This window comes from Bos mutus, chromosome 13 (assembly GCF_027580195.1).
Source record: "Bos mutus isolate GX-2022 chromosome 13, NWIPB_WYAK_1.1, whole genome shotgun sequence".
NCBI classification, from domain to species: Eukaryota; Metazoa; Chordata; class Mammalia; order Artiodactyla; family Bovidae; genus Bos; species Bos mutus.
In genome coordinates this window covers 38,284,515-38,310,474 of record NC_091629.1, presented here as the reverse complement: position 1 = coordinate 38,310,474, position 25,960 = coordinate 38,284,515, and the positions used below count along the sequence as shown (strand labels likewise).

General features: G+C 60.8%; 2 protein-coding genes across 8 annotated transcripts; one reads left to right on the top strand and one right to left on the bottom strand.

Moving 5' to 3' along the window:
- Positions 1-10,877: 10,877 nt before the first annotated feature.
- Positions 10,878-18,355, top strand: TCEA2 (transcription elongation factor A2). 3 transcript variants are annotated; one of them, XM_070381357.1, is made up of 11 exons: positions 10,972-11,108; positions 11,633-11,790; positions 13,920-13,982; positions 14,292-14,397; positions 15,117-15,207; positions 16,214-16,359; positions 16,572-16,628; positions 16,969-17,123; positions 17,192-17,338; positions 17,912-17,983; positions 18,159-18,355. In XM_070381357.1, exons 3-11 carry the CDS (start codon positions 13,929-13,931, stop codon positions 18,165-18,167), a joined length of 837 nt encoding a protein of 278 aa, XP_070237458.1. In that variant the 5' UTR covers positions 10,972-11,108; positions 11,633-11,790; positions 13,920-13,928; the 3' UTR covers positions 18,168-18,355. The 3 variants fall into 3 exon arrangements, with proteins under 3 accessions (XP_070237456.1, XP_070237457.1, XP_070237458.1); XM_070381355.1 differs by lacking the exon at positions 11,633-11,790 and having other exon boundaries at positions 10,878-11,108; XM_070381356.1 differs by lacking the exon at positions 11,633-11,790 and having other exon boundaries at positions 10,880-11,108; positions 16,229-16,359.
- An 807-nt stretch (positions 18,356-19,162) lies between these two features.
- RGS19 (regulator of G protein signaling 19) lies at positions 19,163-25,340 on the bottom strand. Of its 5 annotated transcripts, XM_070381351.1 has the most exons (7): positions 25,213-25,283; positions 24,635-24,711; positions 22,009-22,115; positions 21,679-21,800; positions 20,358-20,432; positions 20,027-20,279; positions 19,163-19,955 (listed from the first exon to the last, which is right to left on the bottom strand). In XM_070381351.1, exons 3-7 carry the CDS (start codon positions 22,036-22,038, stop codon positions 19,764-19,766), a joined length of 672 nt encoding a protein of 223 aa, XP_070237452.1. In that variant the 5' UTR covers positions 22,039-22,115; positions 24,635-24,711; positions 25,213-25,283; the 3' UTR covers positions 19,163-19,763. The 5 variants fall into 5 exon arrangements, with proteins under 5 accessions (XP_070237452.1, XP_070237453.1, XP_070237451.1 ...); XM_070381352.1 differs by lacking the exon at positions 24,635-24,711 and having other exon boundaries at positions 25,213-25,340; XM_070381350.1 differs by lacking the exons at positions 24,635-24,711; positions 25,213-25,283 and adding an exon at positions 22,583-22,806.
- Between the last annotated feature and the right edge of the window lie 620 nt (positions 25,341-25,960).

The following is a 25,960-nucleotide window of genomic DNA, read 5'->3' as shown; positions in this document are numbered from 1 at the left end:
GGGTGGGCGCCCAGATATAGCAGCGCGGGGGCCAATGGGCGGCGTGGCGGACAGGGCGGGCCGGGGCGGGCCGGGGCCGCCCCCCTCCTCCCGGGGGCTCCCTTTCTTCTCCGCGGGGCGAGATTCCGCTGCGGCCTCCTCGAAGCGGCGCCCCCCTCACCCGCTCCGAAGGAGAGACCCCCCTGAGTGGGAGAGGGCGGCTGATGTGGCCCGAAGCTTGGCAGGGGGCAGCCTTGTGGGGGCTGTCAGACTTTCAGAATCAGACCCCCGGGCAGGAACTGGGGGCGGGGGCGGCTGTCTTCCCAGCAGATTCTGACTCCAAGGGAAGTTCACCTTGGGAAAAGTGCTTTGTGTCTTGAGGGAGCTGCTTTGAGTTACCCCGGGCGTCCCTGCTCACTCGTCCTTCACCTACATGTGGAACTTGCAGCTCTGGGAACTTTGAGCCTCCCCCAACCCCCACCGCTCCCCAGGTCTATTCATGGGGTTAAGGGAGATGTTCACCGTGTCCCCCACCGCACTCGCAAGCGCTGGAAAATCGGCAAACCGCAGCAGCTGAGTACCTGGAGGAGAAGGTGGATGGCAGGCACCTATAGCAGAGCAAGGGAAGGGGTCCAGTGGGTGGAGCCCAGCGCCTCATCCCCCTCCCCAGAGCCTGATTGACCAGTTGTAGTACTGGTTACCCAGTCCAGTGGGCCAGGCCAGCGCTGCTGCAGAAGTGAGGCTGGGTCAGGTGGCAGGAAGAGGGGCCTTCCCCTGGGCCCTCAGACCCCTGAGGATGTCCAGAGGAGCTGCCAGCCTCCTTGAAGTCCCTTCCCACCCCTTCCAGAGGGTGTCTGGGTTCCCAGACCCTGACGGGTGTTCCCCAGGCAGGCTGCTCCCCTGCCCCCATGCTGAGGGTGGTTCTAAGGGGGCTGTGAGTGTGTGTGTGTGTTGGGGGTGTAGGATAAGTTTCCCTCCTGCACATCCACTGGCAGTCTGTGAGCTCTGTAGCTCCACTACCTCGTCAGGAGCCCCATCGCATGTGTTGAGAGCTTCATAGTGAGTGACCTCAGGTGATGGTGATCCTAGGTGTGGGTGGCCAGAACTCCTGGATCCTCTGTCCCTGGTAGTCCCTCTAGGCCACAGTCAGGGCTTATGAGGGGGCAGGTCCCCTGTGGGTCTGACAGCTCCCACAAGCTGCTGCTCCTGAGCTGTCCTGGGGAGAGGCCAGCACCCCCACAGGGGTCCTCCGCCATGAGGTCAGTTGTGTGTGCATTCCATCCGCAGCGCAGGCTCTGTCATGTAGGGTTGGGTGGCTGCTATCAGGTTTCTACATCTCCCAGGCTCTGGCGCCTAATTCATGGACACTGAGCCCATGCTGATGGACTGGGGACAGTTGAGGGGGTCCCATTGAGTCTGGGGGGAAGATTGGCTTTTCCTGGCGGGTAGACAAGAATGGGGGGCCTGAGGGTGGACGGGTGTACAGCCTCTCCCAGATGTGACTGTTTCCCTTTGACCAATGTGGGTGGACTGGGGCTGGGAGAAGAGACATGTGAGAAAGACTTGGGCTGAAGGATGGGTCCATGGGACCAGCATCTGGCAGAGGTGACATCGCCCTGCAGCCTTCTGGGTGTGGTCTGGGGTCAAAGGCCTGGCTCAGCCAGAGCAGCAGGAGCCTGAGCTGATCACCACTGGGCTTGGGAAGGTGGCTTCTGGTTCCTCCACTCCAGCCCCTGACCCTGTGGTGGATTTTTGGCTCCCTCAGGGCCCTGCCTGGCCCCCTGCAGTCCCTGAGAGCCTAGCAACTCAAGCTGCTGGGAGCTCCGTGGCCAGAATTACCTCACCACCAGGGCCCCACCCCCCAGGAGGGCTGCTTCGCCTGGCGCCAGCCACTGACCCTCCCTCTTGGCTGAGCTCCAGCACTCAGGTGTCCGGCTGTCACGTCCTGTGAACTGGGGTTCAGCAAGGCAGGGGAGAGCCTCCTGAGGTGACCCCCACCTCCTCGGGGTCAGGCTCCCTCCTCTGTGTGCTGCCTGGCAAGGCTGACATTAGCTCTGGCCCACCATCCAGATGGGAAAACAGTGGGGTGGGAGCTGCAGTCAGGGTGGCCCTGACCTTGGAGCCTCAGGGCTGGGGATACACCCCCGGGCTGTGGAAGGGCTGTCATGGGTGTGACCAGTTGGGCATCAGAGGTATATGTCGGTATGTGGTCTGTGTGTCCGTGTCTGTCTGCCTAGGTGTGAGGATGAGGCTGGACTTTGCCATAGGAGATGAGGTCCTGTGGGGAGTGGAGGCCTGGCCCTGGACATCCACCAGGGGAGGAGTTCCCAAAGACTTCTCTGGCCACCAAGCTATGGCCCCCAGTCCATCCACAGTCTGAGGACGTTACTGTGTCTCCAGGACCCACCTGGTCCAAGTCTGCTGCTGCCCACTTTGGGAGGTCCTGTCTGCAGCCCCCCGTCTCCCCAGACAGGATGTGGGCTGGTGAGCAAGCTTATTCTGTGAGCGGGGGCTGGCCTGGGCGTCCAGTGGCCGCTGCCTTCCTGGCCCTCCACCCGCTCCCTCTCTCAGCCTGGACTGGACCCCTAGGCTCTGGGCAAAGCCTGCAAGGGATTCTGGGTAATCCCCTCAGTGCCTCTGAGTGGGAGATTTGCTGGGCTCTGGGGGTGGCAGACCTCCCAGGCACTGCCCGGGGCATAGACCTCACAGGATCCTAGCCACCCAGGCCTGGCTTGCTGCAGGAGCAGTAGCGGGGCTGGGACGAATTACTGAGTCCCTAGAGGCAGAACTACCCTTCTCCTAGAGGGCGGGAGCAGGGTCCCCATCAGTTACGGGTCCAGGTGGAAAGGTCTCTGGTCTCCTGACTCCTGGGCTTTGGAGCCAGGCCACCCAGTTCAGGCCCTGCCTTGTGGTCCTGGAGACTGGGGCTCAGGCCTGGCCCAGATCCTCCTGTTTGTCCTTGAAGCTGCCCCAAAGGCTGGATGGGGGTGGGGAAGCCACCCGATGGCCTAGAATCAAGTGGGCACACTCCCCATGTGCATGCATGACTCGCCTAGCAGCAGGCCTAATCCTGGGGGACGCTGGAGCTCAGGCTTGAGGTGGCTGGCTTGTCCAGCCCATACCTTCCTGCTCTCAGTCCTGGTGTGCAGAGGGCCATGGGGTGCAAGGGACCTGGCGCGGTGCTCACACTCACAGGGCAGTGTCTCAGAAGTGCAGGGGTCAGGGCACAATTTGCCACTGTCACTGTCGTGGGGACCTGGAAGTCCTGGTTAGAGCTGGGTGGTTTAGGAACTTAGGTGTCAGTGTGCTCGTGGGGGTGCTTGTGGGGCATGTGGGAGAATGGCACCCCTGCAGGTCCCAGGGCTGTGGTGCAGGGTTTGGGTCTGCCCCTGAGTGCTTCAGACTAGCAGGACCAGGTGGGTGGGGGGGCTTCTCTGGGTTGAAGGGGACTTGTGAGTTGGGGGTGGGGGCACCGAATGTAGCCTGTGTGAGGAGCCCTCTGGGACGGTGGCTTCACCGGGGCAAATGGGCTGTGGCCGGTCATGTTAGATCACTTTTGTGGATGTCCCAGGTGTCAGGGTCCGGCAGGGGCGCTGTGTTGGATCGGAGCTGGGGTCCCAAGCAGGGCGAGCCCTGGGGCATTGTGGCCATGGTTGTCCTCCAGTGTCCTGCATTCTGTGTGGGCCTCTCTTGGTGCTCAGCGGGGGCTCCGTGGGAACCAGGCGGGGGGGTCAGGGGGAGCCCCCAGGCTGCTCTCAGTTTCCATGGCAACAGTAGGGCGGAGCCAGGAAACACCAGCTCAGGAAGGAAGGCCACAGCTGCGAGGAGAGAGTGGAGGGCCAGCCTGGCTGAGCAGGCGCCAGACACTCTGTCTGTCCAGTTGTCCGGCACAGCTAGCCTGCCAGGCCTATTGCTCTGCCCTTGGCTCCACCCCCATGCCAGTCAATCCGGGCTCAGGCAGCCGCTGGAAAGGGGTCTTTGCTCAGACCTTGGCGCCCCAGGCCTGGGTGATACAGGAGTGGTGCCCTGGTTCCCTGGAGACTCTTGGTGGGACAGAGATGGGCTCTCTGTGTGCCCTGGCTGGGGGGCTGTGTATTGACGCACTTGGGTATCCTGAGCCCCCACCCTATGACTACCCTGCTCTGGGCTGGCCCAGCCCCTCTTCTCTCCTGCCAGGCTCTGCTGACAGTCCTTATTTGCCCTGGGAAGCATGGAAGGAAAGCCAAGCCCTCCAGGTGGTCACTGGCCCACGGGGCCTGATGGGCACTGCCACTGTGTGCTTCTTTTCTACTGAAGCCCTGGCTTTGGTAACAAGTGGCTCTGATGGTCCAACCGATTGTGACTGCTAGCTGGGCTGGAAGGCAGGCCTGTGTCTTGGGGACCAGCCGCCCCTTCTCTCTCAGGCTCAGGAGTTACCCATCCATCTACCCATTGGCTACTGACCCACCTGAATAGGTCAGGCCCTGTTTTAGGAGATAGAGGTGTAGCCGCGAACAAAACAGACCCAAGTGCTGCTTGTGGGGAGCTTCTGTTCTGTAGGAGTGACAGACAAATCAACAAATCCACAAAAAGTCAGAATCCAGGGTGCTAGGCTGTGAAGGAGAGAGAGGGGCTGTGTCAGGGTGCTCACTGCCTATCCGTTCAGGAGGGGACCGTGGAGCCAACCCTGAAGAGTACGTGAAAGCAAGGAAGGGACACGGGGAAGAGTGTTCTGTGAAGAGAAAATAGTATGTGCAAAGGCCCTGGGGCAGGCTCGTGCTGGAGAGGGGACCAGGGCTGTGGGAGGTCTGGAGGGTCTTGCTTTCTTCTCTGAAGAAGACATGGGGGCTTGGGAGAGTTTTGAGCAGAGGAGCAGCGTGACTGGATTTAGCTCTTCACTCCACGCTGCTGTGTGGAGGGAGGTGGCCCAGTGCAGGCAGAAGGAAGTACTCACCACCTCTCCACCCGCAGAGAAGGCAGGGGTCGCTCTGAGAATGGGGCCTGGCTCCTGGGCCCCCTGGTCTGCTGCCCCTAAAGGAGTTTCCTTTGTTTCTCTCCACCAGGGAAGGGCTGGTGTGCCTGGACCCCTGGGAGGCACTGCCTTGGGGACCCCTGTGAGTTAGACCTCCTGCTTTCATCAGGGCCCCTGACCCTGCTTCTGCTGGAGCCCCTGGGGAGGGGGAGGGTGGAGTGGCCGCCAGCCTGGCGGGCTGGCAGGGCAGGGAGGGCGGTGTTTCTGGGAATTGTGTGGGGGAAGCGCATTGTTAGAGCGAGCCTGGAGCAGGCCGCCAGGGCCTCTGCTGCTGGCCTCTGGGGGGTGCCTCCTGCCTCCCCAAAGTGCTGCTTCTGGGGGAGGGAGCTGGGCCTGGGCCAATCCCTGGGCGGGGCTGGGACTTTCCAGGAGAGGCTGCTGGGGGCGGTACTTCTTCCCATTCTGCAGACCAGGAGACTGAGGCCCAGAGAGAGCACTGGCCAGATGAGATGTGCACTGGCATGCAGGATGGAGGACTTGAGCTGGACCTGGTCCCTGGTCACCACCCTGCCTGAGCTCAGAGGCCAGGACCTGAGGGAGGCCTGAATGGGACTGGCTGGGGTCAGAGCCCTGTGGCCCACGGCTGGGCTAGAGGGCCTGATGGAATAAGGCGCGGAAACAGCTGGGCACCAGGGTCAGGGAAGCATTGCCCACAGCACAGCAGAGGGAATGGGGGTTTCTGGGACTGCGACATCTCCCTGCCCAACCCCTGTGGCCATGGGAAGGGGGAGGGGGCTCCGTGTGAGTTTGGCAGCACTGGGCTTCCCACCGAGGCCCCTGCCCCAGCCAGAAGGGAAGCAGGATTCGACCTGCGGGGGTCATGGCCAGCTCTGGGCAGGCAAGCATGCGGACACAAATAGAAAAATAAATGGCCTGAGCTTCCGATGTTTCCGTGGTCTGAGGATGGGGGAGGGACAGGCCTCTGGGCCAATAGTGCAGCCTGTCTGTGTGGGATGGACCTTGAAGTGTTGTTGGGGTGTCCCCAGGCCACTGTCAGGGCTGCATCTGCCCACAGAGCCCCCGGGACAGGCCAGGCTCCCCACGGAGTAGGGCCCTTGTGGGCAGACCCATGAATCTCTCACCATAAAGGGGTCAAGTGTGGAAGACCCCTGCAAGGTGGGACACAACCCTTGTGTGACTTGGGTTGTGTGCCAGTACCCCAGATACAGCAAAAAGGATGTGGGGTCTGGAGCCCCAGTGAGCACCCTGCTGTGGGTACAGCCAGGTTCACTTCACAGTCCTGAGGTCACCCTGCAGGCACAGCTTTCTGGCGGGGGGTGGGTGGGGAGGATCTGGGGGCTCAGGCAGCTTGCTGGGGGAAATGCCTTGGAGGAGGAAGTTCCCAAGATTCAGTAGGGTCCAAGGGGTCTTGGGTGGATGGTGACTGTCCTGAGAAAGGTTCTGGGGGTCATGAACTCATGACGGGACCAGGGACTTCTAGGATGGAGAGTCAGGGGTTTGGGGGTTATTCAGTCACTACTACTCCAGCTTGAGCCCTGGCCAGAGTGGGACTCACCCCCAGAATCCACACATGAGGGTCTCTCTCCAGGACTAACCACAATCTCACCTGGGCTGCTTCATGGCTGTGGCCAGAACCAATTGGACCTCCTGGCCTGGCAGGGGTGGGGGTGGAGGGCCCTGGCCCACAGGCCATCTGTGGCTCACTCCCGCCACCCAGAGGCCTCTGCTTGGGGCCTGCAGGCCACAAGACAGGTCACCGGGCCTGGACCCTGCATGGCATCACACTCCTCCCCCTGTGGTGGTGGCTTCCATATGGGACTGCACCTTGTCAGTGTTCAGGGCTCCCGTCATGGGGCAAAGGGCTATAGTCCCCAGGTCCAGCCAGGAAGCCCCCACCTCCCCTGTCACCCACCCCCACTTGCCTGTCCACTCTTCCCAATCACCCTCCCTCCTCCCACACCTCCTGATCACTGGTGTCTTGGTCTCTGTTCATCCACAGCCTTGGTGGCCTCAGTCAAGAGCCTCTGAGCCATGCCTGGCTCCTCATGAGCTGTCTCTGTGGTCCCTGTCGGAGGGAGGAGTAGGAGGGCCCGAGGTGGGTTTTCCTCCTGGCTGGGCTAGGGCAGGGCCCTTGTGCTCAGCTGACAGCCCCCTCTTGCCTCCCTGTCCCAAAGTAAGAGCCCAGGTTGCCATGGAAACAATTACACTAAAAGAAAATTATTTTCTAAACTGTGGGATATAGAACCCTAGCGCTTCTTTATTGGTGCAGCTCAGGGCAGCAGTGATTGTGTCAGGATGCTGGGGGCATCAGCACAATGGCTGAGACATGAAGGGGCTCTAGTCTGTGCTGTGGTCAGTCCTGGCCCTGCTGTGATATGTTCACGGCTTCATTCATAACTGAAGGGACAGTATGCATCCCTTGAAGAGCAATGCAGAGGCGACTGGGAGGCTTTCCTATGGGGTTTCTTTCCTGCCAGGGGATGGTCTCTGACTCCCAGGTTGATACCCTGTCCTATTCCCTCCCACCTGGCCCAGTCTCCCTCCTCAGCTCACAGACCTGCCCTGTTTCCATCTCCCCCATCCCCCTAGTTGGCCCCTGACTTGTGGTCACCCCTGCCCCTTTTAGCAGCTTGTATATGGTCACTGGCTGGGGGACAAACTCCAAACCCCTGTAATACAGCCCCCAATCCCTCAAATCCCTGCCCTCCTTGGGGTGCCCAATGTTCAGTGTCCACTGGGCTGGCTGGGAGGCCTGTGCCTCTGCCATTTGAGGACAGAGGACAAAACCTCCAGGCCCCATCCACCCTGGGGGATAAGGGGCAAGGCTTTTCCTTCTTAACCAGCTCAGAGGTCACGCTTGAGTCTTTGTGGCTTAAAACGTCCAACCCAGCCACACATTGGAAGCCTCCCTCACTCAAACCCCGGCACTGGATGGGGTTAGGAAAGTGCCAGGGACCTTGAAGATGTGGGTAGGGCCCTGCCTCTGGAGATGCTGAGCTCAGCCATGGCTTCTGACAAGCCTGGAGCACAGGGGGGAGAGTGTCAACCCATATGGTCAGCATACAGCAAAGCACTGCAGATGTATGTCCAACAAACCGCTTCTGGTCCCTAACACTAGAGTCAGAAGGAGAGGATCAAGAAAGGCCTCTCAGAAGCATCACCTGTGCTGTCAAGAAGGGTCCATGCCAGACAGCGACTCAACCTTAGTGGAGGCGCCAGTTGGGGCAGGGTCTGGGCCATCACTGTTAGGGAGCCAGCCTCGAGGCTAGACCCCATCTGATTTCTCCCCAGAACAAACCAGGATAAAGTGCTGGGGATTAAGCAAAATGGCTGTCTGAGGAGGCCTTACAAATAGCTGTGAAAGGAAGAGAAGCGAAAAGCAAAGGAGAAAAGAAAAGTTATACTCATTTGAATGCAGAGTTCCAAAGAATAGCAAGGAGAGATAAGAAAGCCTTCCTCAGTGATCAGTGCAAAGAAATACAGGAAAACAATAGAATGGGCAAGAATAGAGATCTCTTCAAGAAAATTAGAAATACCAAGGGAATGTTTCATGCAAATTTGGGCTCAATAAAGGATAGAAATGGTATGGACCTAACAGAAGCAGCAGATATTAAGAAGAGGTGGCAAGAATACACAGAAGAACTATGCAAAAAAGATCTTCATAACCCAGATAATCACAATGGTATGATCACTCACCTAACCCAGACATCCTGGAATGTGAAGTCAAGTGGGCCTTAGGAAGCATCACTATGAACAAAGCTAGTGGAGGTGATGGAATTCCAGTCGAGCTATTTCAAATCCTAAAAGATGATGCTGTGAAAGTGCTGCATTCAATATGCCAGCAAATTTGGAAAACTCAGCAGTGGCCACAGGACTGGAAAAGGTGTTTTCATTCCAATCCCAAAGAAAGGCAATGCCAAAGAATGCTCAAGTTTAGTTCAGTTGAGTTCAGTCGCTCAGTCGTGTCTGACTCTACGATCCCATGAACTGCAGCATGCCAGGCCTCCCTGTCCACATTCTAGAGTTTACTCAAACTCATGTCCATTGAGTCGCTGATGCCATCCAACCATCTCATCCTCTGTCATCCCCTTCTCCTCCCGCCCTCAATCTTTCCCAGCACCAGGGTCTTTTCAAATGAGTCAGTTCTTCACATCAGGTGGCCAAAGTATTGGAGTTTCAGCTTCAACATCAAGAATGCTCAAACTACTGCACAACTGCACTCATCTCACACTCTAGTAAAGTAATGCTCAAAATTCTCCAAGCCAGGCTTCACCAGTTCGTGAACCGTGAACTTCCAGATGTTCAAGCTGGATTTAGAAAAGGTAGAGGAACCAGAGATCAAATTGCCAACATCCTCTGGATCATCAAAAAAGCAAGAGAGTTCCATAAAACATCTATTTCTGCTTCATTGATTATGCCAAACCCTTTGACTGTGTGGATCACAACAAACTGGAAAATTCTGAAAGAGATGGGAACACCGGACCACCTGACCTGCCTCTTGAGAAATCTGTATGCAGGTCAGGAAGCAACAGTTAGAACTGGACATGGAACAACAGACTGGTTCCAAATAGGGAAAGGAGTACGTCAAGGCTGTATATTGTCACCCTGCTTATTTAACTTATATGCAAAGTGCATCATGAGAAATGCTGGGCTGGATGAAGCACAAGCTGGAATGAAGATTGCTGGGAGAAATGTCAATAACCTCAGATATGCAGATGACACCATCCTTATGGCAGAAAGTGAAGAACTAAAGAGCCTCTTGATGAAAGTGAAAAAAGAGTGTGAAAAAGTTGGCTTAAAACTCAACATTCAGAAAACTTAAGATCATGGCATCTGGTTCTATCACTTCATGGCAAATAGATGGGGAAAGAGTGGAAACAGTGATAGACTTTAGTTTTTTGGGCTCCAAAATCATTGCAGATGATGACTATAGCCATGAAATTAAAAGACGCTTGCTTCTTGAAAGAAAAGTTAGGACCAACCTAGACAGCATATTAAAAAGCAGAGACATTACTTTGCCAACAAAGGTCCGTCTAGTCAAAGCTATGGTTTTTCCAGTAGTGATGTATGGATGTGAGAGTCGGACTTTAAAGAAAGCTGAGCACTGAAGAATTGATGCTTTTGAACTGTGATGTTGGAGAAGACTCTTGGAAGTCCCTTGACTGCAAGGAGATCAAACTAGTCAATCCTAAAGGAAATCAGTCCTGAATATTCATTGGAAGGACTGATGCTGAAACTGAAATTCCAATACTTTGGCCACCTGATGCAAAGAACTGACTGATTTGAAAAGACACTGATGCTGGGAAAGATTGAAGGCGGGGGAAGGAGACGACAGAGGATGAGATGGTTGGATGGCATCAGCGACTCAATGGACATGAGTTTGACTAAACTTCCGGAGTTGGTGATGGACAGGGAGGCCTGCCGTGCTGCAGTCCATGGGGTCGCAAAGAGTCGGACAGGACTGAACGACTGAAGTGACTGAGTGACTGAGGCCTCCAGGGTCCCCGAGACCACAATTCCGGCCAGAGCGCTCAGGGGTTCCGCGCAGGACTGGGGTCGGGCAGCGGCCCCCTGGACTGAAGAAGGTGGCGAAGGAGGGCTCAAGGGGTGGGGAGAGGGGACCGACCCCAGCGTGCCTTAGCGGCCTCTTGCAGTCGGACTCGGGTCGCCCCCGCGCGGTGTCCGGAGGAAAGTGCAGCGTTCGGCGCTGCGGCCCCTATGCACGGCCGGGTCCCGCGCTGCCGCAGCGCCCTCCTCCGACTAACCGGCCCGCGCGTGTTCAGGCCTTGGGCGGCGGCCCGCATCAGAACTACACTTCCCAGGATGCCTTGCGCGCCTACCTGGCTCCTGGGAGTTGTGGTCGGGAGCGGGGCCGGCTCCTGCAGGGTGGGCGGGAGCGGGAACTACATGTCCCAAGATGCAGCGCGGCGTCGCGGGGGCCGGGGGTTTGAACGGAGGGTCTCCCGCCCGTGGCGGGGCTGCGTCTACTGCGGAGGGTGCGGGAGGCTGCGGCTGCCGGGGCCGGGGTCCGGGCCGGGAGGCTGAGGCTGGCACGGCGGGCACTGGGGGCCCTGCCCCCAAGGCGATGATGGGCAAGGAGGAGGAGATAGCGCGGATCGCCCGGAGGCTGGACAAGATGGTGACCAAGAAGAGCGCGGTGAGGGGCGCGGGCCGTCAGGACCCCGGGACCCCCGCCCCGCCGAGCCCCCGCCGAGCCTGCCGAGCCCCCGTCAGGGTCGCGGTGACCATTCGAAGGGCAGGACGAGGCTCCGCCCTGGCAGAGACTCTCAGGACGCGGGGAGACCCCCGCCAGAGGCCGAGACCCCCATCCTGGGCCAGCCCTACCCTTCACCTCGCACCCACGGCAGAGGCCGCGATCCGACCTGGACCTTGTCCCGGGAACCACCCGGTTTGGACTCAGACCCCAACTGTCAGGCTGAGACCCCGCAGGCCTGGGCTTCGCCGCTTCCACCCCTCACTCCAGACCCCCTTGGGAGGCCGGGCTGGCGGAGACCCTCCTCGGCCCCGCCCCTCCAGGCCTCGCTGAAGTCCGGGCCTGTACAGCCCTGACTGGCCGCCCGCCGCCTTGGCCTTCCTCCTGCCCATCCTAGGCATCCTCGGAGTCCCCCAGAACTCCCTGCCAAGGCCCACCCCGACTCAGAGCCCTCTGTCCCACCTTAGGTCTCCCACATCCTTTCTCCGCCTTCAAGAGTTTGGAGTGTGAGATTGGACCCCTTGTTCCCTGGAGCTGTGGCGCCTCCCCTACCTCTGCCTGGTCTGGGGCTGCGGCGGCCCCGACGTCTCATTTCTCCAGCCAGCCGGCCAGAGGGCTTTCTTGGGTGGGAAGGCCTTTTTTTTCCTTGTCTGTTCAGTCACCCAAGAACCAGGTTGCCCAAATAAATTCTTTCCCTTCCATAGCCATGGCTCAGCCAGCAGCTCCTGGGGAGTGGGTAAATGCGTAGGCACCTCGGGAAAGAGCCCTTGGAGGCCCTGAGCCTGCCCTGGGAATCCCGGGGCTGCGGACTCCAGCCAGCCATGCTCGCTGTGGGGCTGGTCCTCCGTTGTCCCTAGGACAGTGAATCTTTGGGAAAAACTGAGCTGGGGCTCAGAGGGCCTAGAATTGGGCCTCCAGTTCCAGGCCCCTCTCAGTTTTGGGCCTAGGTGACCCGCGTACCCTCACAGGAAGCATCTTTACTCAGTGGTACCTGCCTCGAGGGGTGGAGGGGGTCCTGCTGCTCCTAGAGAGGCTCAATAAACAAAACGTGCTCTCTCCCCAGACTCAGCTCCTGGGGTGGGCGAGTGGTGGTGGGAGTTGTGGGGGAGGTTCAGCTTGGAGCTTAAGATGCCTGCCCAACCACCCCAGGGCTGTGTGCCTTCACTGGTGGTTTGGGGCTGGCTTTTGGGCTGAGCATGGTTGAGTTGGTCTTTGGACAGGGTTCTCCACCCAGGCGGTGGAGGGGGCTGGTCCCCGTGCTGTCATTCATCCATCAAGCAACAGCACTGCCTCATCCCCAAACCCTGCACCATGTTCACACCCCTGGGAGGCAGTGGGCAGCCCAGAGCAGGGGTGTGGGAACGTCTATGGCTGTTTCCAGAGATGCCAAGAGAAAAAAGTTGCTTTCCCCAGAGGAGACAAAACAAATGTCCCCCAGGTCGGGGCAGAGATGGGTCAGGGGACCCACGGAGGACTGAGTGGGGCCAGGCAGGGCTAGGGGAGGGGATACCTAGGTGGAACACCGCGTGGATGGAAGCCCAGGGGAAAATGAGGAGGGGGGACAGGTATAGACTGGGAAGGGCGTGAGGAGGTTTGAGGCACCATGGACCGGTGAGTGAGAGCCGGCAGAGACTTCTGGTGGGTCCCAGTGCCTTCAAGGCCCCTTGGGGAGTAGGGGGCCATGACTGGGAATCCTGTTTTATGCCTCCCTGTTCCGGAGGCATCAGAAAGCTGGTATCCTGCAGCCTGGGGCTCCATTTTGGGGAAGATGATTGCTAAGTTGCGCTGTGCCCTTGTCTCTGGTGACCGTTTGTCCCCTGTGAGGAGCTTACCATAGGGCTGGACTCTGCAGCCCGAGGGGCAGGACTTGCCAAGGGTGATGAGGGGGAGGCTGCAGCCTGAGCAGAGATGCCATCCAGTTTGGGGAGGGGCAGGTTGTGCCTCTCCCACAGCTAGGCTGCCTTGGGTGGCTGCCTCCCCCATGTCCTCAGACACACACACGTGAAACCTCACTGGTGGGTTCCCTGAGGCTTCTGTGGAGGAAGGCAAAGCCCAGAGCGGGTGGGGTGGTGCAAGGCCTCCCCCTCACTACAGACCTGTGGTTTCAGCAGAGCTCTACGAGGAGATGGGGGCAGGTGTGTTGCTGGTGGTGGGAGGAGCAGGGCCAGAGGTCCTGAAGGGCCCCAGGGAGCTGTCTGCGTGGCGTCCTGTGGCTCGTGTGTGTGTGTGTGTGTGTGTGTGTGTGTGTGTGTGTGCGTGTGTGTGTGCGCGCCCTGGAGGAAGCAGACGTGGGCGAGAGTGCTGGTCAGAGAAGGGAGACAGGGCTCTGTTGGGCCAGGCGAGGTGACACAGCTGGAGGGAGTGAGTAGGGTGTGGGGGTTGATGTGAGGAGAGGAGAGGCCCCTGAGGTCTTGGCCTCAGCAAGGGGCGCTGAGGAGAGGCTGCCAGAGTTACGTGGGTGGAGGACATGGGACCAGGCAGGAGTGGGCACTTCTCAGGGCTGTGTTTCTTCCTGGTATGGCGCCCCTGCCAGGGAGGGCTGGGGCCCTTTCCCCTGTTGGCCCTGCGGTGGTGGGTTGGGATTAAGTGCAAAGCCGCTTCCTATATCATGCCTGCGTTCCCGGGGCATCTGACCCAGGTGGGTCTCCAAATTGTCACTGCCTGTGTTTGTTCCCCCAACCCTCATGTGTAGGATGAGGTGGGCTCGCCCACCGAGAGTTGAGAGTCATTTACGTGGGTCCTCCCTTCTTCCAGGAGGGAGCCATGGACCTGCTGCGGGAGCTGAAGGCCATGCCTGTCACACTGCATCTGCTGCAGGTAGGGCCCCACGAGCCCCCCAGCTCCCAGCACCTGGCGGGGCTTCCTGCCCCCGCCCTGCTTTCGGTTGGCATGAATCCCTGCCCCTGAGGAAACGGTCCCTGCCTTTCTCTGTTGCCCCATGAGATAGGAATGGGCATTCATGAGAAACCGACGGTGTTTCTCACTGAGACTCATGCAAATGGAACGGTCACCCTCAGGAACGGCGCCCCCTCCCCTCACTGGTCCCCAGCCTTGCCCTGTGGGAGTCACCATGGGTCTGTGGGGAGGGTTTGCCCGCTGCCCCCAGCCTGGCCACTTGCCTTGCAGTCCACCCGTGTTGGCATGTCCGTCAATGCCCTGCGGAAGCAGAGCTCGGACGAGGAGGTCGTCACACTAGCCAAGTCCCTCATCAAGTCCTGGAAGAAGCTCCTGGGTATGGGTCAAGCAGCCTGGGCTGAGTTCGGGGGCAAGGGGCACCCAAGACTCTGGCCCTTCGCTGGGCAGCATTGGGTAGGGTGCTAGCTGTGCTGTCCTGGAGCAGGGAGTGACCAGTCTAGGAAGCACCAGGAGGAGAGGGGCCCCATGAGGAGGGAGGGGAGAGGTGGAGGGGGACTGCTCTGAGCCCTGGAGGGGGAACCTGAGGGGGAGCTGGGGGAGGTCACGTGGGGAAAAGTGTCAGGGCAGCCAGGGGGCAGCCCCGGACCTGAGGCAGGAGAGCTTGGAGGGGAGATGGAGGAGGAACAGGTAGGAAGGACATGGGGTTAAGAGGAGGATGGGGGGTGGTCTGCAGCCATTCAGAGGAAGTGGGGCTGTGGGGCGACTGGGATGCCACCACCAGACCCCGAGGTGCCCCTACCTTCCCAGCTCCTCCTGGGCTCTGTCCAAACCCTCAGGAAAGAGAGCTGCATGTCCTGGGCTCCATCTCTGGGGACTGTCACTCTATGGAGAGTTTCTGTACTCAGGAGGCCTTTCCAGGACCTTCATTGGCCGGGGAGAGAGGACCCTGGTCTTCAGCAGGAAGCTGGGGTTGGAGGCAGGGTCCGAGGGCTGGGGCGGTGCCTTGGTGGTGGTCTGCCCGCCTCGCTGGCCCTGCGCTGCCCTCCTGGTCTGCCTTCTCCCGGCCAGCCCTTCCTTCTTTCCTGGCACCTGTAGATGCTTCAGACGCCAAAGCCAGGGAGCGGAGGAGGGGCGGGTCTCTGCCCACGTCGTCCTCCAAGGAGGCCTCCGAGGCCCAGGACCCCAGGTAGCGCGTCCAGAAGGCACATGCCTCCCCTCCATGGCCCCGCTTTCTCGGCAGACCAAGGTGCTGAGTTCTGGGAGCCCTGGGGTGGGGGAGCTGAGGTCCCTAAAACACATTGGTTCTTCCCACTCCTTGGAAGGGACTCTCCCTGGGGTTAGCCTCTTGCTGCACACTGACCCCCTAGAGATTCCTCTGGGTCTTTTCAGCCCCGAGCATCTGAGGGGAGGCTGAGTCTGCCTGGGTGCACACAGCTGACACACACCCTGAGCAGGCCTGGGGGAGCCTGCTGCTCTCATCCCCAGCTCCAGACCAAGTCCAGGGGTGGTTCTCACTGGCCAGCTCTGGATATCCGCCTTGGCCTGGTGTCTGTTGATGCTGGTCCCTCCTTCCCTGGGGATGCCCCAGCCTGTGGCGTGATGCAGGTTCTGGAGCCATGAGGCCTCTCTGCCGCCCTGGTGATGGCTGTGGCTGAGAGGCAGCTGTGCTCTTGACTTCACTGGGCAGCAGTGGCCAAGGGCCAGGAAAAGCTGACCCTGAATCCATGGCATGGCCTTGTAGAGATGTGGGCTCATCCGCCCACCTGCACATGTTTTTCCTCCAGGAAGCTGCCTGCTTCCACTGACTTCCATGGAGATCATGGGGTCACGAGATCCAGGAGTGTGAGAGGAGGGCTGGCTGGATACAGGGGGTGCCCAGACCTGCAAGGGGTGGGGCTACCTGTGTAGTGGTACCAGGTTTTGGATGACCCCTAGCCCCGACCTGGCAGTCTGCTTCAGGCACTGTGGCCCCATGTTCCAGGCCTCCCTGAGGCAGAGACCCTATCTGGGATTGTGCCCCACTCAGTGAGCCTCACTGCCTCTGGCTGGACTGCATGACACACTGGAGCTGACTGCAGATGGGCAGGGTTGTGGGCTGCTGTCAGAGTGGAGCAGACGAGGTCTGGGGGCATCGTGGCTGTGACGTTGGCTTTTCTGGGGACTGCATCTCATGGGGGTGCATGTGGCCCGAGTGGGCCTCTCTCCAGCCGCAAGAGGCCAGAGCTGCCTAGGATGCCCTCGACACCAAGGATCACCACATTTCCCCCGGTGCCAGTCACCTGTGACGCTGTGCGAACCAAGTGTCGTGAGATGCTGACCGCTGCTCTGCAGACAGACCGTGAGTGCTTGGGTTGGGGCCACCCAGCACACCTCAGGGTCCTGGCTCCTGACACACACTCCATTCCCAGGCCTGGGCCCTGCCTGCCTGCAGAGGCCTGAATCCAGCTGGTGGCTGCTGCCCTTGGGGGTGGGGATCCCACACAGGTTGAGGTGTTGGGGTTAGAGCTGGCAGGGCTCTTTCTTAGAGCTTATCAGGGCTCTTTCTTACAGATGACCACGTGGCCATTGGTGCAGACTGCGAGTGCCTGGCGGGCCAGATCGAAGAATATATCCTTTGTATGGGGGCTGGGCGCTGGGTGGGCTGCAGTTTCTGGGGGTTGCAGGGTTAACCAGGCCCAGTTCCCTTGGCAGCCACTGCTTGGTCCCCTTAACAGGGAGTTGGGCAGTCGGGGGCCCTCCTAGACCCTATGGAGTCTGACCACGCCTGCAGTGGACTTGGGTCCCAGACCCTGCGCCTGCAGTTGGGCCTCAGCCAGGAATGTGTCAGTGTCCGGACCCCGTGTTGCTGGCTTTTCTGACACGGTCCCCATGGAGAGGCCCTCAATAGCCCAGGGACAGGTTGGAGGGCAGGGCGTTGGCTTTGGGACAGGTCCTTAAACACCCGTACGTATCTTCCGGGATGTGGGAAACACAGACATGAAGTACAAGAACCGTGTGCGGAGCCGCCTCTCCAACCTGAAGGATGCCAAGAACCCCGGCCTGCGGCGCAAGGTGCTGTGTGGCGCCATCACGCCCCAGCAGATTGCTGTCATGACCTCAGAGGTGAGCCTACCAGGGGCACAGGGGGCTGCCCTGGGGGCTGCGGGCTAAGCATGTGCCCCTCGCCCTAGGAGATGGCTAGCGATGAGCTGAAGGAGATCCGCAAGGCCATGACCAAGGAGGCCATCCGTGAGCACCAGATGGCGCGCACAGGTGGCACACAGACGGACCTGTTTACCTGTGGCAAGTGCAGAAAGAAGAACTGCACCTACACGCAGGTAAGCGCTGGTTGCCTCTGGGGCCCTGCCCTGCCCTTGCTGACAGCTGGGTCCCACTTGCATAGACGCATATGGGGTACGCTGTGTGAGAGATGCTGAGGTTCGGGTCTGACTTTAGCCTCTGACGGGGCTGGAAGCTGCCTTCACCCTTAAGGCCTCCTCCTTGCCAAGGTCCCCAGTAAGCAGCCTTCAGTGGTGGGTATAGTGTGCTCTGAGTCACTAAAGTTGGCGGGGCCTGGCCCAACTGTGTTGCTGCTGGCAGGGGGATGGGTGCCCGGTAGTGGCAGTGGGAATACACTGAGTCATGGAGGTAGACACTGATGGGGCCCCAAGAGATGTCAGGGGGCCCTGTAAGCAGAAAGCAGTTGGGGTGGCTCCAAGGTTGGGGTCGCTGGGTAGGCTCAGCCCAGGTCATCCAAGAGGGCCAAGGTGTCATGAGGCCAGTGCTGCCTGAGGATGTAGGGGGTGCTCCCCAGGTTGTGACTCCAGGGAAGTCCTGCTCCCAGGGCCCTCCAGCTGCCAGTAACTGAGGTCCTGGGGCTGGGTACCCCGCCATCATGACCCTCCCCACAGGTGCAGACCCGCAGCTCTGATGAGCCCATGACCACCTTCGTTGTCTGCAATGAGTGTGGGAACCGCTGGAAGGTAGGGGTGAGCCCAGGCCGTCCTGTTCTTTGGAGGTGGTTGTCTGAAGTGTGAATTCGGGGATGGCCATGCCGACCAGTCTCTTGGGAGCTGTGAAGGTGGTGGATAGCCCTGCCTCCTGCCCTCCGGGGTCCTGCAGGCCACATGGATGCTGCCTCTTGTCTGTTTCTTGCAGTTCTGCTGAGCCCTTGTGCACGTGTGCCTGCAGCCTTGGGCCATGGCCAGTGCTGGCCAGTGCCCTTTCCCCATCCTCTGCTGACAGATACAGACACAGCTTCTTGGAAACCTGCCCTCAGAAGGCAGCACACCCTGCCCTCTGTCCTACCTGCAGTGCACCTTTCCCCTCAAATCATTAAATGTTTCTTTTTGCCACCGTTTTGTCCCTAGCCATTGGTCCTGGTGGGCCACGCACAAACTTGGGCTTCAAGCTGGGTCCCCATCCCCTCACTTCTGGTCTGTAACCCCCACCACCCGCTGCTGTAGGAACAGTCCATCTGGGGCCATGTGACACAGGCTTGGCCTGGTGGGACAGCCCTGGAGGGAAGAGCCAGTGTGTGCCCATGGCGGGGCAGGGCTGGGCATGCATAGCATGAATGGGGGGAGGGGTCTTGGGTGCACAGAGGACCAGGGTCTCAGGATCTCTCCAGGTACTGCAGCTTAGGGTCAAGGGATCATGCAGGGAGGTGAAATCTGGGCCCACAGCTGTGCCTGCCTGCAACCCTTCAGGATGCCCCTGCCCCACTGCTTGTGGAGGCAGTGTGGATGGGGGTGGACCCCTGATGAGGGTCCTGGGCCCTGGTGCAGCTCTGAATTGCTTACCAACTGGAAATTCAGGGATCAGAGGGGCAAGCCTGTGCCTTGTGGGGCCTCTGACACAGTATAGGTGCCACTGCCTGGCACCCAGGTTCTCAGAGACGTCACCTCGTCAGTGTCCTGCCCCGGCCTCTGGAGACAATCTTTGATACCTGCCAGGGACCTTGCCTGCTGAGGACCTGGCCAGTACCTCTTGTGTTGCCAGCTTTGATGGCAAGGTGCCTTGGGGGCTGCACTTGCCTGATCACAGGCCCTCAAATGGGGAGGGCTGAGCACCTGGTCCCTGCACTGGGCAGGGCTGCTCCCCTGCTGGGGGTCCCAGACAACTCATCCTCTCAGAGAGGAAAGACTTTTGCTTTAAAAATATCTTCAATAATATTCTATTTTGGGAGTAAGAGGAGCGGAGTTAAATACGAAAACATTTTCTTTTTTTTATAAGACACACAGTGCCATATTTCCTGGTTTAAACTCAATGACCATATAAAAGAGAAATCCGGTCCTGCTGCCTTGAGCCTAGTTCTGAGGTCCTCAGTCTAATCCCGGGGTGCATACGGCACCAGGCAGAGGTCTCCTTGTATCACAGAACTAAACAGAAGGCCTGCTGTCCACGAAAGGGTTTCCCAGGGACCCTGTGAGGTTTGTGGCTCCAGGATGCTTCCAGGGAGGGTACCTCCTTTCCCCACGTGCGAACCCCAGCAGGAGGACTCCGTGGCCAGAGGCAGGGGGTGGTTGATTCAAGAAAGGTCGCCTGGGCCCAGAGGCACTCACGCCTGCCTCTCAGCAGGACCCTGGTACACTGCGTCCCCCAGGTGGGCAAGGGGCCTCTGGCGCTGCACCTGCCACTCTTGCCTGGGACCACCCCGGGGTGCTGGGCCCGGTGGGTGTTCCTGACACCTGCTGAAGCGCTCCCGTGAAAGGAGTCTCTGCCGCGGGAGGCGTCCCACATCTGGGCGGCCACGTGGGCAGCCTAGGCCTCGCTGGAGGACTGGGAGGCCCCCTGGAGCAGCAGGGCGCGGTAGGCGGGGGAGCTGAGGAAGCGGGGGTAGGAGTCTCGGTGCATCAGCGTGTAAATCTGCAGCTGTGCGTCATCGAACGTGTGCGCCGACGGCTCCTGCATCTTCTTGTTGATGCCCTCCCGCACCCGGGAGTCCAGGCTCACCTGCGGGACGGGGCCACGGTCAGGGGGCGGAGACGCCCCCACCCTCCCACCCTGGGCCCGACGCAGCGCACCTCCTTGGGGGACAGGATAGACACGTAGTCCTCGTAGATGAGCCGGGCCTTCTCATCTACCACATGCTGGTTGGCTTCAGCCTTGAGCTCCTCGCAGGCTAGCCAGAAGAGCATGTTCTCCTCGCTGTACTCCGTGCGCAGGAACTCCCGGAATACACTGCGACCCGCGGGGCTGTGCATCAGCTTGTCAAAGGACTGGGCCCAGCTCCGCACCTCTTCCGGGGTCGGGGTCGGCGTCGGCGTCGGCGTGGCGCTGCGGGGGGCATCCGGGCATCAGCCGGCTTCGTCAGGCTCCACCCCCTCCCGCGCAGAGCCCCAGGGGCAGACTCACCAGACTTCACAACTGGGGAGGGGCTGCAGCCTGCTCTCCCGGGAGGCTCGCCAGGCCCGCCTCCGTTCTTCGTTCCTGCGGGCAGAGGGGAAGGTGGCACTGCCCTCCAGGCACACGTATGCATGCAGGACACTCCGCACACAGGTGTTAGAACGGGCAGGAGGCCTCGGGTTCTCAACACACGGGTGAACCCGTCGCAGGTGGGTGTGCTTCTTTCCCAGCCTTTGGTCCCGCCTTGGGACGTCTTCTTGCCTTCGGGGCTTCACAGGCCCCAGGTGTCTGCCTCCCTCCCTCCCTGGCCTGACCTAGACCCTTGCTGCTTTTTCCTACAGACCCCACTGATGTGGTGAAGGCCCAGCCCGTGTGTCTGACCCCTGACTCTCCCCAGGCGATCTGCTTCCCTCCTTAGCTCCGGGCGCAGCATCGGTGATGGCTTCCAAGTCCACACCTCCAGCCAGACCTCTCACCAGGGTCAGTGATATGGCTAAGGACATCTCAGACTCAGGGTTTGGACAGAACTCAGTTCCCTCCTTACCCCACCTTTCAGATGCCATGCCAAACTCCTCTCCTGGTCCCTACAGGCAAAGGTTAAGTGGGTCCTAACAGTTCATGGCCTCCCATCCCTAACCCCAGGCAGTTTCTCTGTTTCAGGCATGGGCTCAGGTCTCAGTTGTTCACTGGTTGGCTGATCCCCACTTGGGTCCCCTCAGCACTGTCTACTCAACAGCCAAGGACTGAAAACCTGTAAAGAGCCATATGCCTCTGAGCCACAAAACCCCCAACAGGTTCCCTATGTGCTTAGAAACTAGTTCACCCCTGGAGGCCCAGTGCCTGCCCCCACCCACCGACTGTCCCAGGGCCAGGTTTCTGCTCAAAGCCCCTCCACCTGATGCTGTCTGTAGGACCTGCTTTTGTCTTGTTGTTTTAGTCCCCAGGGCCAGTCTGGATGAGTTTACAGAGACAGACAGAGACAAGACAGACACACATACCACCCTAACTTACAGCAGAGACACACACGCACATGCACGCTAGATGCCTGCATGTTAGACACACACACCCAGCTTACAGTAGACACACACACACAGCTAGCTTACAGTAGATACACACACATGCATGCACGCCAGGTGCCTGCATGTGGATACCACCTGCACTGACCACTAGTCACCAAGCCCCTGGATAAGTGCTGTGGGTGGCAGGGGTACCCTACTTGGAGGTGATGCCTCAAAAGCCTCCTAAGGACTAAGGAGCAGGGTCCTGGATCCTAGGTCTGCTCAGCGCCCCCTCCCCACCAGGCCTATCAAGCATCCCCAGGCCCACGTACCAAGAGCAGCTGCAACAGCAGCACCAGCACAAGCAGCAGGGGTTTCGCCTGGGGGGAGCCGGGGGAGCCGCATCATGACTGGACATCGAGGGGGGCTGGTCCGCCTCCTCTGGCCCTGTTTGCTGGGGGAAGACAGGGCTGCCTCAGCCTCCAGGCAGAGCCCATGGTTACCACCCGCTTTCCAGCCCCAACTGCCCACTGGACGCCACGCTCCCTCCCAGGACTATGACCCTTGTGACCTCCCAGATGTCCATGGGTCTCTGAACTCCTAGTCATGCCCTTAGCCCCCCCACCCCCCAAGGGGCGGAGGCCAGGGTGGGGGCAGCCCACCTGCTTCTCGGCCTCAGGTGGGGTGGGCATGGATGGGTGGAGGAGGTTGCCAGGGCTCCGTGGTGCCTGTTCCAGGACACCTGTTTCTGTCACCACAGCCTGGGGGTCTGAGAAGAGAGGCCGGGGTTCTCACTGAGAACCTTACACCTGCCCTGGCTGGCACCCTGCCAGGCATTCTGAATCTCTCCCTACCTGCCTCCCCGGCCTCCCACCTCAGACTACTCTGCCCAGGCCCCACCCCCACTCTAGTCTACACAGCAGTTGTGAGGGGATGGGGATCAGGAAGGAGGAGACCCCAGACAAGATCTCCACAGGAGGTTCTGGGACACCCCCATCTGCTCACTCCCTGAAAGCCGGAAGCAGGGGTTCCTCTTTCTTGGTTTCCGGCTCCTGGCCCCTCCCAGGGGGCTGCAGGCCCCCAGAGACTGAGGCTCTCAGGGGTGGTGGTAGACATTTGGAACCTCCATCCCAGCTCCCTCCATCCCAGGTTTTCCAGGGGATGGGTGGTGAGAGGTGGGGAGGCTGCTTCCCACCAGGAGTTGGGAAGGGTTGCGGAGCCTTGGAGGACTCCCACCTGCTCCCAGGGACTCCGCAGAGGGAGCAGACCAGGCCTGTGGCACGGAGCACGGGAGTAGGACTTGGGGCTGAGGCAGGACGTCCTGAAGGTGCGGGCAGTGCAGCAGGCACGGCTGAAGAGGGCTGAGAGCCGCCAGGCACCACCGCCTTTTCAGCCCGGACGCTGGCTCCGCACCCAACCTTCGCTCCGCACCCAGCCTTCGACTGGCACCTCCGGGTCTCCCAGCCTCCCTTCCCCTCCCCACCCCCAGGCTGCGGAAACCGCTGCGGCCCCAGGCCTTGCCGCAGGCGGGCGGTGGCGCGTCTTGCTCCCGGGCGGGTAGGAGCCGCGGGGTCCCTTCCGCTCGGAGCGGCATCGGGCGAACCTTCCCCTTCCGCAGTGCGGGCGTGCCGGGGGTGCCCAGTCCCACCCGGATGAGCGGCCCCTGTTGGGAACGCGGGGACCGAGGGCGGCCAATCAGGCTCCAGGAGGCAGTTTTGAACGCTTTCCCACCTGCCCTCACCCCACCCCCACCTCGGCCCAGGTGAGGCATCCGCCCCCTTCCCCGGCCCAGGGGCGGCCCCTGGCGTGTCTGGGGCGCGGACCTTCTGAAACCCAGCCGCGAGAGGCTCACGACTTGGTTTCACTTTATTTTCTCATTAAATGAACATTCTCTCTGCTGCACCCCGCCCCCCCCCCCCACCCCGCTTCCATTCCTCAGCTTTGGCCTTTCAGTGCCTGTTTGGTTCAGTTGGCCTCTTGGGGTCTGCGATGGCAGGAGAGGAAAACGATGTTGCAGGATGGGCCCCAGGGCGGTCACTGGCTGGGCAACCCCAGCGTCCCGTCTCCTGGCCAGGTGCTGGTGCCCAGAGGTGACAGCCCGAGATATGCACGCTGAGGGCACCCCTGTCTTCAGTCTAAGCATGCAGAGGCCCCTGCCCTGACCCAGATCTGGGGGCCAGGTGTAGGGGCCCATGGGGTCTTGGCCTGGCTTCCCCTGGATCATGGGAAGGTGGACCCTCAAGCTTCCAGCAAACAGACAAGATGGGGAAACAGCAGCCCCACAGCTTGCCTTCCCGCAGGGGTCAAGTTTCTAGGGAAAGGAAGGGGTGTGGCAACCTCTGAGGTCTGGTAGCTGTACCCCAGTCGGGCTGTGACTTCCCCAGGCAGAGCGGCTCTTCCTCCTCTGCATCTCCACCCACTGTGAGTGGGGGCAGGGCCCCAATTCCCCCCCACCGCCCCCTAGCTCCCTGAAGATTAAACTCCCTAGGTTGCCTTCTCCAAATCAGCTCTGAACTGGAGGAGGGGACCTGCCTGAGAGTGCAGCGCCCAGGTGCTGGGGGCTGAGTTTGTGGCAGAGAGAGGGAGAGGCCGCCCCTCTGCCCTGGTTGTAGGCCCTGGACGTTGTCGCCCACCCCTGGACCTGGCTCCCTGCACCATCCCCAGGCCGGCTGGGACCACTTATGCCTCTGGGGCACCTGCTCTCTCTCCTGGTGGGGTTACAGGATCAGTATCAGTGCTCCTGCCCCTCATCCAGGCATGTGCAAGGGGGCTCCTTCTCCTTCCCCAGCCCCATCCAGGCTTTGGCCCCTAAGTCTAGGATGGGAGAAGCTGGACGGGCAGTAAGTCTGGCCTCTGGGGACAGAGGTTCCCTCGGGAGCAACTGCTGCTCTGCTCCACAGAAGGAAAAAGAACGTCCCCGAGCCCGCCCAGTCCAAAAAAAGAATAAGAAAATGTGACAATCCCAGGAAAAAATGCCATAACCTTTGTGAGGGGGGTTGCCAGAGGGGCTCCATTCTCTTCTCATCCTCCTCAGCACCTTTCCTGTCTGCTTCGCCCCCGCCCCTCCACCACTGGGCTGGTAGGGAAGTCCCAGCCTAGCGGCTCCAAGGCAGACCAGTTTTCCTAGCCCTGGTGACCCTCGCCCCAGCCCACCTCTGCGATGGCAGGGGCAACCCACCTCTCTCCCTCTCTCGGCTAATAGGGTCTGGCCTGGAGAAGTCTGCCCCTTTCTCCGGCCTCTGACGCCCCCACCCTACCCTCAAGGAACTCGCCACGCGCCCCACTCACCAGCGACCCAAAGGCGAGGTGGGGGCGGGAGGGGCCAGGTCGCTCTGGGCCCCACCCTGGCTCCGAAGGGGCGTGCACTGCAGCAGCAGGACTCAAGTCAGACGGCAGGAGGTCCTCCTGCGCGTTCTGGAGCGAGGCTGGCGCCAGGAGCCCCCGATCAGCTCGGGCCGGGGGCGCAGCGCCTCCCCTCCGACTGGCGGGGATGACTGGCTGCCAGATCCAGCGGGGTGGGGGCGGGGGCAGTACGGGTGTCCCGCCTCGGCCCCTCCCCACCAGGCTGAAGGGGGGACGGGAGACGCGGAAACCTGGGTTCTTCCGGCCCCCCCCCCCCACTTTGAGCAATCACTTCCCCAGGCTTTGAGCTGCAGAAAAAGGGGAACCCGCTTGCAACGCCCCCTCCCCCACGCGCGGGGACTGCATCCAGTCCCGCCGCGGCCCAGGGTCCACGTGGACCCCGCGGCGGGAGTCCTTGGGGCGCGGATCTGGGCGCTGGTTTCCGAAGCTCCCGCCCCACACAGCCCACGGGCCCCGGGCCGGAGGGGCAGGGCCGCCGTCCTGGGCGCCGCGCGCGCACTCACCGGCCGCGCTCCCGAGCCGCTCGCGCCTCAGCCGCCGGCCCGCGCGTTCCGAGGTCCGGCCGGATCGTCGGGGAGCGGGCGCAGGCTTCAGTGCGCAGGCGCCTCGGCCGCACTTCCCCAAAGCGCGGGGCCGGGACTTCCTCGCGCGGGGAGGTGCCCGGCCCGGCCCGCCCCGCCCCGAGCTCTGCCGGCTCCGCGCCCCACCCGCCCCCTCCCCACCGCTCCGCGCGCTTCTGCGCGGCGCCTGGGTCCCCATTGTCGCTGAGTGGCCCGCGGAGATGAGGTGCTGATGCTGGGGCCTCTGGCTCCCGGAGCGGCTGAAGTGGTACTGCGGCAGCTGGGGGTGTGGCCGGGCCTCCAGCTCTTCTCGGCGGGGCCAGTCCAGCGTTGCAGTTACTGGGGGAGTGGGGGTGTGTGTGTGGGGGGGGGGGTGGAAGGGGGCGACTGCATAGGCTGCTTGCCCCTCTTAAGGAAGGGAGAGGCGGCTCGAAAGGACTGGACCCCGTGGTCACTCCTGGGCCGTCCCTAGGCTCTCTGACACTGAGTATCCTTAGCTGTGAAACGCGGTTAAGGGCGTGCTGTCAGTCACCGTGCTGTAGGGCCTTCCCAAGGAAGGCGGTTCCTGGGCTGCAGCGCCACTGGGGGTGGGGTGGGGGGCAATGGTTCTTATATCCGGGCTGTCCTTATATCCAAAGTCCCTGTCCATGTGGCCAGCTGAGTCCCTTTCAACCCCTCCAGTTGCCCCAAG